This window comes from Pipra filicauda, unplaced genomic scaffold (genome assembly GCF_003945595.2).
Source record: "Pipra filicauda isolate LSUMZ 115617 unplaced genomic scaffold, ASM394559v2 scaffold52_size3558583_pilon, whole genome shotgun sequence".
Classification (NCBI taxonomy): Eukaryota; Metazoa; Chordata; class Aves; order Passeriformes; family Pipridae; genus Pipra; species Pipra filicauda.
The window spans coordinates 3,537,589-3,547,715 of NW_024104676.1; the positions used below are offsets into that span (position 1 = coordinate 3,537,589).

At 39.4% G+C, this 10,127-nt stretch overlaps 1 protein-coding gene across 3 annotated transcripts; it reads right to left on the reverse strand.

Moving 5' to 3' along the window:
• Window positions 1–924: 924 nt before the first annotated feature.
• Window positions 925–9,249, reverse strand: PANX2 (pannexin 2). 3 transcript variants are annotated; one of them, XM_039387082.1, is made up of 3 exons: window positions 4,645–9,249; window positions 3,607–3,680; window positions 2,683–2,769 (listed from the first exon to the last, which is right to left on the reverse strand). In XM_039387082.1, exons 1-2 carry the CDS (start codon window positions 6,128–6,130, stop codon window positions 3,649–3,651), a joined length of 1,518 nt encoding a protein of 505 aa, XP_039243016.1. In that variant the 5' UTR covers window positions 6,131–9,249; the 3' UTR covers window positions 2,683–2,769; window positions 3,607–3,648. The 3 variants fall into 3 exon arrangements, with proteins under 3 accessions (XP_039243013.1, XP_039243016.1, XP_039243014.1); XM_039387079.1 differs by lacking the exon at window positions 3,607–3,680 and having other exon boundaries at window positions 925–2,769; XM_039387080.1 differs by lacking the exons at window positions 2,683–2,769; window positions 3,607–3,680 and adding an exon at window positions 3,698–3,768.
• Between the last annotated feature and the right edge of the window lie 878 nt (window positions 9,250–10,127).

Consider the following 10,127-nt stretch of genomic DNA (forward strand, 5'->3'; position numbering starts at 1 on the left):
GGCCAAAAAGGCTGGGCACAACTGATGTAAGGGGGAATGGTGGCTTTACATTATGTGAATCACATGTCCTGCATACTGCTTATCATAAAATCCCAATTGTATGTAACTAAGTGTGATGGACAGAACTTTGTTTGGATGGGCTGCTTGAGCCCTGCTATCACTTCCCTGATAAACCAGGATTGATGTTTTAAACAAAGTGTTTTCCTGCCACGTAAGGGAAAAGGTCGATAAGAAGGAGATCCTGTGGAGCAGGGATAATCCTTTTTATCATGTCAATTTCCCCTCTCCTGATAAGGCTGACAGAGTAAAACTCCCTCCCAGGGGAGGTATGAGGGGGAGGGGGCATTCACATGCCAGCCTGAAGGTATTCCTCCCTAAGGAAGGAGGCACAACTGGAACAGTTAGAAGGGCCAAACAGTGGCCATGTCATTAGAAGGGGCCACAAACCACCAAAGATCGCTGAAGAAAAGCCCTCCCCTGGGGAATTACTGGGGCATTCCCACATGAGCCTGAAAGTACGTAACCCGTCAAACTCTTTGTTGTGTGGGCCCCAACCCCAATGGATCGACTGCCATGATGACTGACACAGACATTGAAATTGCACTGATCAAGTCTCGTTGCTGGATCCATAGGTGGTGACATCTTTTCACTATCTATTCTTGTCCTTTCCTTCTCTTTCTTTCTTCTTATGTATTTTCTTCATCATAATTTTATAATTTTATAGAAAAGAACCAAAATGGCTACCTACCTCCTTTCCGTTGCAACCAAATTTTTTTAAAATAAACCTGCCTCATAAGTATACACAGGTCATTCAGTGTCATTTCACTCTAATCCAGCCCTAGGGATCTACTGACAAGAATCTCGGTTACCTTGCTTTAGAGGTGTGTTGTAATACTATGCTACGAAGTAGTACACATTAAAATATTCAGAATAATAGGTATTTATTTTCAGTGCTATTTTCATTAAATATTGGTATAATATATGCATGTCTGAGGTAATAAATTAAAAATAAACTCAAGATTTCAGTCCCATATTTGTGCTGCATATTTTTTTCTACCATTATACATAATTTTGAAGCAAACACACACAGTCTGTAATTCTGAATGCAGCTAGGAATATTATTTTAACACAGTCACTTTTTGTTTCACTATAATTTTGCTGAGAATGGTTATTGCATGATACACTTTTAATAGATGTTTTAGTTATACTATAGTTTTCTATTAAATCACACATACCGTAATTATAGGAAGATGGGCATGAAGATGTGCTTTGAGCCAAGGATGGCAAATATTGAATCAGAGTGATAGCACATACCGCAGGATTATTGTCTGCCTGCACTAGAGCCAGGATCCAGCAAAGCCATTTCAGTGTGTGCTTAGCTTTACACGAGTCATTTCGGTGTCACCCATGGCCTTAAGTGTTTGCTGAATCAAGGACTAGCCAAATCTGCAGAACTAAATTCATAGACTTTAACTGTGTGTTATTTGACAACAGGTTTGCTGGTTTCATATTTTGTAAGATATTTTGTAATGACCTCCATAAGATTTTTCGTATCAGTGAAGCACCCATGAAAGTTTCTAACCTGGTTCATAAATACACTATGAAAAAATAAGCAGCTACAATGACTCTCTTCTACACATTTTGTTAAAAGTAACACCTGGTTTGAAAAGTTAATAAAGTAATTTTTTCCATGGTAAAATATAGTTAAAAAAATAAACTCTTAATCATCTTCCATCAAACATATAAGCATGTTAAAGGGCGGGGCATACTTCAGGTATTTTCATTTATAAATGCAAGAGATTGAGTGTATCAATCTTTTTGCACTGAAATGCTGGTGGTAGTAAGGCCCTTTCAGCTAAGTCTCCATCAAGCCCAACATCAGTGAGCTAAAAAAACAAACAAAACCAAATTTTGCTTGCATATAATTTTTTCAAAATCCTGAATTTAAAAAAAAAAATCCTCTCTGCTTAGAAAAGAACTCTTATTTAACTGCTGCCATTAAAAAAGTATACCTCACCTCCATGTTGTTTTAACTTTAATCAGTAATTCTGAATGCAAAGGATTTAAACACTCACTAAAATTGCTGTGGCAAGCCATCAGACTCCTAATGTTCATAAATTGTGCTAATTCCCATTTAAATCAGGAAGCTATAGTTTAGAGCTAGAGCTAGTGGTTGTCTTAGTGTTAAAGGTCTATATCCACCAGATTTTCTTTATTCTATTTCGCAAATAACTGACAGTGCTCATGATGTGATCCTGTAAAACTGTTTGGTGTTATCAGCAGAAGCTACAGTCTGTGTGAAAACTCTCCATGCTCATGCAGTGAGTTGCATTGCTGGGGGGACCATGTTCTGCACTGCAGTGGTCTCGGGCCCAGCCACAGGGGCCAGCTGGGCAGCCTGGGGCCTTCAGTACTCCACCGAGCTCACGATTGCCATTGGCTCGTCAAACGTTGCCAACCTTATCTGCTTTGGGGTAGGGATGGAGAGAATTTCCCCCGTGTCAGTCGGTGAGTGAATCCCATTGTCCATTATGTTTGAAACCTCCTCCTCATGGTCCTCGTACAGTGTGTTGATGTGCAGCAAAGGGTGGGCTGAGTTGCAGTTCAGTGCAGGTGTTGGCTCTGGTTTGACCTGGTTCAAAGCCATACTGGTGGCAGCAGCAGTTGTGGCTATATGGTTGTGGTTACACGTGACAAAAGCTGCAGCAGCAGGCACAGTTCTGCATGTCTCAGATGAGTATAGGATCTCTTTTGCAGGATGAGGGGTGTCTAGAAGAAAACAAAACAGCCAGTTAAAGGACAGGTAGTCTGTCACCCTTCCAGTCCCTCAGTCAGGAGTGTCCTGAACCAATAAAAGTCATTGGCAGGTTTGCCACTGATTTCAGTGGGATCAGAAGTGGACCCTGAGCTGAATTTTCTTGGGAACCCTGGAGAAATCCAACAGGACTGTTTCAAAACAACAGGGTTGTACGCTCAGGGAAACAGGACAAACAACAAATGGGGTTTGTATATCTGGTTGTTTTTTACGCATGCTCATGCTTTCTTATGTGAATGATATTTTTGTAAAATGATGAAAAAAACAACTGAAAAATATATTTTATTCCCCTCTACAGTATGGCCGGTGTTTTATAAATGTTATGATTTAATGTTTTGACAAACGTTATGACTATTGAAATCCACAGGATGGAATACAAAAGGCACTGGTAGTTTCAATGGTAAAAACTAGTGGTTACATATTGTAAGCCACTTTTCTTTAGAAAGAACTCAGCAATTTGACATTAACTGATGTCTCTTTCCAGAAATTATAAGTCTACCTTACCTGATGGACTGCAATGTAGGTCTAACTCAAAAACAAAGCTGAATTTTTTTAATGCAAATGGGGAGTCACAGAGCCCCAAAACTCCTGTAATTATTTTTTGCCCTTAAAATATTAAAGCACTAATTTAGATAAAGGTAATTGAGACCATAAAACCCCAGTAGTTTTGAGGAGTTGAAATCACAGCAGGTAACTGGATAAGGAACGCTGTAGAATAGCTCACATGCATATTGGGGAGTTGGAGGGCTCTAAGGAGCATAGGGATTCGGAAGTGACAGAAACTTTTATACCTCAAATCACTTCTTTGCTGGGCAGTGGGGTGACGGTAGATGTCAGTCTGTCGAAGCCCAGAGGGAGGTCTTAGCTTGTAATGAGATGAGAGCCATTGCTTTAAGTACATACAGATTTTTCTGTAACTTCAACTGCATAGTGCTTCTTTCTTATGTCAGTAGCTTACAAAAATAAACAAGAAGATATCTGTCTATCAGTTTATCTACTGATCTATCACTTTTCTTAATGTTCAAATGGCTTTCCTCATCACTCTAGCACCTAGCAATTACTGATATATTTGAAACACTCCTTTTGAGTTAAGACAGGGACAGGCTTTCCAGGAAACACATAGGAAACTGAGGCACAGAAAGAGCATCGCCTGTGAGGCCACACAGGAAGGGAATGGCAGAAATCCTGAATCCCTGACCAGCACCCACACTTCAGACTATCAATCCTCTGGTCCACATGAGACACAGGACAATTTAAAGCATCTCTTGTGTGAAGGACAATGTCAATGAGCTGAGTTGTGACTTCCTAGGTGACAAACACATGCCAACTTGTAAGAGTTGGTGGTTAGAGATTTTTGTTCTACAGGCAGCTTTAACTGCCATTACTAGTCTCCCACATGCTCCTAAGGGGCTATTACTGATCAGAGGACTGCTCATCTACCACGGAAGTTTCCATATGACTTGAAAATAAGGCATGTTTGAAATGTGCCAGGTGCTGGTGGAGAATGAAGGGTATCATGGGGCCAAACGCTCCTCATTTCCTTGGCAAGGCATGACCACATTTGTAGTGGTCATGCTTACATTTAAAAAACTGCCCACATCAACAGCCTGCATCCTGTTTTGTACAGCTCTACTGTAATAATCCTTACCCTCCACATAGCTTTTTAAGAGAGAGAACCTCTGTTTCTGAGACCTGTAAGCCCTGAGATTATTAGCTATCCCAAAATCTAGCAAGGCAAGTCAAACCGTTCAGATAAACTTTGAGTTCCTGAAGATTGCTATGCAAATTATGGTCTGTGGAGGTGGTATGGGCATTATGGCATACTGTACCTTTGAGAGAGGAGGTAACGTGAACTACAACATTTTCTTCCTGGTTTAAAAATCCACCCTCTTGGCTTTTTGATGTAGGCATCGAGGGGATGGCTTGAACCTCTGGCTTGGGTTTTTTGCTACTAAGTATATATGGATGAACATCCAAGGAAAAGTGCCGTGTGTGCTTTTTTTCACTGCTTGTGCTTGGGATAGCACTTGGCTCGGTTTTATGAGCAGACGATTGCTGTGAGGTTTTTGCAGCAGACTCTAACAAAGGAGCTATAAGGCTGTCTGTTGCTGTTTTCCTCCTCACAGGCTTCGGTTTATCAGGTTTATGGTTTTCAACCTTCATAATGGCTAACTGTTCCTTGAATGGCTGAGGAAGGGGATTGGTAGTCGGGATCCATTTCATCTTCTTCCTTGGTCTCTTAATGATGAGCTGTTCATTAGCATCAATGTCTGCTGGATCAACACTTGGGTCTATTGTTTGGATCCCTGAATCACGCATAGTTGGAGTAGCATCATGATTGGACTGGGCCAATGCTGCAAGCAGCTGGCGTACCACATTGTCATACATCAGATCGCTTTCATTTGTAATAAAATCCAGACGGTTCAATGACTTTATGTGGTCCCTATTTTCATTACAAAACATGGCCAAAATATTGATATCACAAAACTGGGACTTCTGCCACTGTTTCTTGGTCTTTATTCCAACTTTGTTCAGTTTATCAAATATGAAGTTAGACTTCCGAAATATGAAGAGGTGAATTAAGTTGATAAGGATTATCAAGTTCATGAAGCAGAGGAGAACAATATCTACACCAGCAATAATCCGCTGGAGCTGGACAGACGGCAGCTTACAGTTCACTCTGATGTGCAATTTGGAGCTGCTAGTTTTGTCTGGAGGCTCTCCTAGAGCACATGTAAATTCATTTTGCTTCTGCGTAGCATAGTAGGTGGATAAGTATGTGATTGGTATGATGCTTAAAAAGATGATGAATAGGTGCCTTGCAAGATAAAGCTTAGCTAAAAAGTTACTTCGTCCTCTTCTTTCCAGGTATTTCTCAAACAAGTTCTGTTCAGGGCTTTTTTCCTTCTCTGCATTCTCAATAATTTCCCTTTTTTCTCTCTCGGTGATCCCTGGGCCTTTGGACTGAATCTGTTTCTCTATTTTTGGTGCCCGCCCTTCAGCTGCACGGTGGTAGCAGTTATCAATCTCCTGAAGCAAAAAATTAAGCTCTGAAGTCAGCCGGGTGGAGGCGAGAAATTCCCAGCCCAGAGCTGGAATGTACATTATCCCAGCAAAAGCCAGCAGTGCATAAGGTAGGAACTTATGCTCAAACAAGGAGGGCCAGTGGCTGGCATCAACTCCTGGCAAGGCATCTTTTAATTCTGTCCAACAATATCCTCTGGCATACAAGGCTTGATCGCGGGTGAAGTTGTGTGGTGTATAACAGTATATTGGTTCCTCTGTATAACAGAGAGAAAAGTCACTGCTGTGCATTTAACCTACAAAAGGAGCTCTGGAAAATAAACATTTCAAATTATATCAATTTTATTTTACCGTATCTTTACATGAGCATTAAGCCCTCCATGTCTATTAACCAGCTTAGCCGGCACACATCCTCGCAAAGCCCAAGGCCAAACTTTTTACCTGGAAGTTTTAGAATGAACCTGAGCTAAAAATGTCAGCAAGAAATACGTTTGGTTTAATTAAATCTCTGAAAACAATATCCTAACCAACTGTGACCTGAACTCTGCAAAGCTAAAAGACCTGATATTCACGACATGGTCAGTAGCTGAGGATGTTCCATGCAAATACTGAAATTTAGATGAAATTTAAGGTTCATCCCAGCTAAATATTCTTCCAAATAGAAAAAAGTTAGATGTAGCTGAAAGCAATGTTTTTAATACTTATTAACAAAGTCTATTCATTTGATATGGTAAAAAAAAATTGAAACTTACGACAAACAAGGATTTAGTCAACTGTATCCCTCTTAGGTAACATTCTTGAATTAAAGTGTGATCGATCAGGACAGAATCTGGTATGTTACCAACTTCTTGCTATGGAAATTTAATTCTACATTAGAAACTGTAACACTGTTTTTTTTACACAACATGGAATTAAATGGTGGAACTCACTGTCATACAGTATTATGGAAGAAACAAATACTGCGGATCAAGAAAGCAATCAGACAAAGCAATAGGAGAAAAAGTATAGCAAGGATTATTAAATACACAGTGGTGTAATTTTTCTCTCAAGAAATGTTTAATCGCAGGCTGCTGGAGGGTGGAAGGGTTTATCAAAGGAAATTACACTGTATGCTTGTTTATTTTAACACTTCTCGATAAGTATTTTTTTTTACCATCATCAGCAGGATGGTGGGATAAAAGGACTTTTGTCTTGACCTGGTAGATAAATTATGTTCTTATACAATCAGATTTTTCTAGCAATACATGAAAGAAAAATAGAAAACCTTGTGAAAACTAGAGCAGCATTAACTGCCTAAGGAACAATGAACATTATGACGAAACCCTATTCAAAGAGGAAGACCATGTTTTTGTTTTGGCTCATAGAACAAAGGGACTATATTTTACAGTGTTCTGGTATACCTTTAAAAAACCTCCCAAAATGAGACACATAGGGAGAAGGCATGTTCTCCTGACTTGAAAATCACTCAAGAACACCAAGCCTGCTACAGTTCTGAATGTAGTTTACAATTCAGATCAAGAACAGCTCACTGGAAGAGAGTGGTGGCACTGTTCTCTTAATCATAAAAATAATAATAAAAAAATAAAGCATCATGTTGTTTGATAACAATAAATAGAATATTAAAAATTAATATGCAGGCAAACCCCCCTAATCTTTCTGGCTTAACAGATGACTCCTTACTGGACCAGTTGCTTTTTACATGTGAGCAAATCAAAAGCTAGTTCTTTGGTGTGGAGGTATAAACCTCTTCTGTGACCTACAGAGATCTACATGCTGACAACTGCACAAAAATTCTGTTGTTTTTTTTTTTTAAGTGATTCAGTGAGAATTCTTTTCTAAAAATACTACCAATTTAAACAGAGTTGACAGAATAAATGCTGCTACCCAAGACAGCGTGCACAGTGAATAAGCCCTGCAAATTCTTTAATATCGCTCCTGAAGACTATTTTAAAATGATCCAAGTTCAATCTCAGAGGAGAGCTTAAAGCGCTCTGAAGTTACACAGCTTCCCATTTAGACTATTTTGTGTATTTACAGATGTGTTACAAGAAAAATGCTCACTGAGTCCCTTGGTTTCGGTAATTTACATGCCCTCTGAACCCTACCCATGAAGGGATGCATACAAAAAATTTCATCTCCTACTATCAAAGACTTATTGTGGGATTTCTCAGGAGACCAGACAGATTCCTATGTGAAAATGTTCCCGTGGGGAAATAAAAAAAGCAGCATGCTACATTTCTCATAAGTAGAAATTTTTTTAATTGGGTGAACTTGCCAGTAGGAAACCCAATTTCCTGTGGCATACATGGGTTCATTTCTCCTAGGTCTCAACATCACGAATACTTTGGAAAACAGCAACAAGTATTCATACAAATCACTCATAAGGATTATTTTTTGATTGATGTATCAGTTGCTACTATCAAATAAACGGAACAGTTCTTCCAGTTCTGTTCACTGAGACCTGAAAGCTAGAGTGACTTTTGCCAAAATTGTATATTTATACAACAATTCAATATATATTTATTTTATAAATAAAAAAAGAAACAAAATGTCTTAACATTTACATTTACACTGAACAGATACACTAAGAGATTAATGCTGCACCCTATCCATTGCCACTGCTTCAGAGAAAAGGGGGGCTGTCCCAACCAGTAGAGACAGCAAATGTCATTTTACATTTTGCCACTAATTCAGGTAAAGTTATTCCATAGGGATATTTAGCTTAACCCTCTCAGCATAGGACTTGATTTACAAAGCATAGCATTGGCTTTAAGAACCTCACTCTTCTAGAATATGCTCCAGACAATGGAAGTGAGGAATTCCCTTCCAAACTGATTCAAAGCAAAAGACTCATTTAGGTGTTGCCTGGAAGAAGAGCTTATCTCTCTCTTCATTGACAAGAAGCTGCCAAGCCAGATCAACACCAAGTTTGAGTAGCTTTTGTGAATGTTACCTCTTAGGTGATGGCAGCATTTAACCTGGCATTTAAGAAACACCCTGAAGGTGTCTGATCCAATTATAGTAGGGTATGGAACTGTTTCTCCTCTACTGCAACCTGTGTCAATCATGAATAAATTAAAAAACAGTATGTCAATAACTAATCTTGTTTGTTATGAAAGTTGGCAAAAACATACAGCTGGATCTCAATATGCAGATCTGATGAGGACAGCAGAGTAACAAGTTTTCCTCACACGTATAACTCACTTAGTAGTGAGGGCCCTTTCTAATACAGTTTCAAGAAGGCACAGCAGATCAATTTTTTTTTTAACAGTGTTCTCCTGATATGTAAGTAGTATGAAAAAAAAGGCTGTAAGACTGTTAAAATCATAGCTCTGACACCGGATCATAGAATCATAGAATCATAGAATCAGCTGGGTTGGAAGGGACCTTCGAGATGACATCAAGTCCAACCCTTGATCCACTACCGCTGCGGTTACTAGACCATGGCACTAAGTGCCACATCCAGTCTCTTTTTAAAAATCTCCAGGGACGGGGAATCCACTACTTCCCTAGGCAGCCCATTCCAATGTCTGATCACTCTCTCTGTAAAGAAATTCTTTCTAATATCTAACCTAAACCTCCCCTGGCACAGCTTGAGACCATGCTCTCTAGTCTTGCTGATGGTTGCCTGGGAAAAGAGACCAACCCCCACCTGGCTACAACCTCCTTTCAAGTAGTTGTAGAGAGTGATGAGGTCTCCCCTGAGCCTCCTCTTCTCCAGGCTGAACAGCCCCAGCTCCCCCAGCCTCTCCTCATAGGACTTGTGCTTGAGTAATATTAAAAAATGTATTTGTTTTCAACTTTCATAAATATAGAAAGTTCTATATTCATAAATATAGAAAGTTTCAACTGATACTCTTATTTCACCCTGAAAATCCTCAAGCAGTTTGGGAAGCTTCTTTTTCATATAACCATTCCAGTCACCATGAAACTCAGCTTTTTCTTGAGACTCCGCAGTTGAATTGCATATGGTATGGCTGTTCAACTGTGTAGGAAAATACAACAGAGTAAGGTGCTGTAAAGAAATTTTTTTAAAAGCTTAGGGAGCATTATTATGGCTGAGTGGACTGGTCATCCTCTCAATGTTGTTTAGTCTAAAGCCTATAAAAATAATCTATTCCTCTGCTCCTTGAAAGCTACAGTCCTGTGAGCCTAAGGAACAGACATTCCTATAAAAAAATCTGGAAAGCAAGGTCATCACCTTCAAAATAATCTTTTGCCAGTTCCAAACAATTATGAAAAGGTGGTTAAGGGTGGACATGAAGCTATGATTTGCCCATATGTGCAT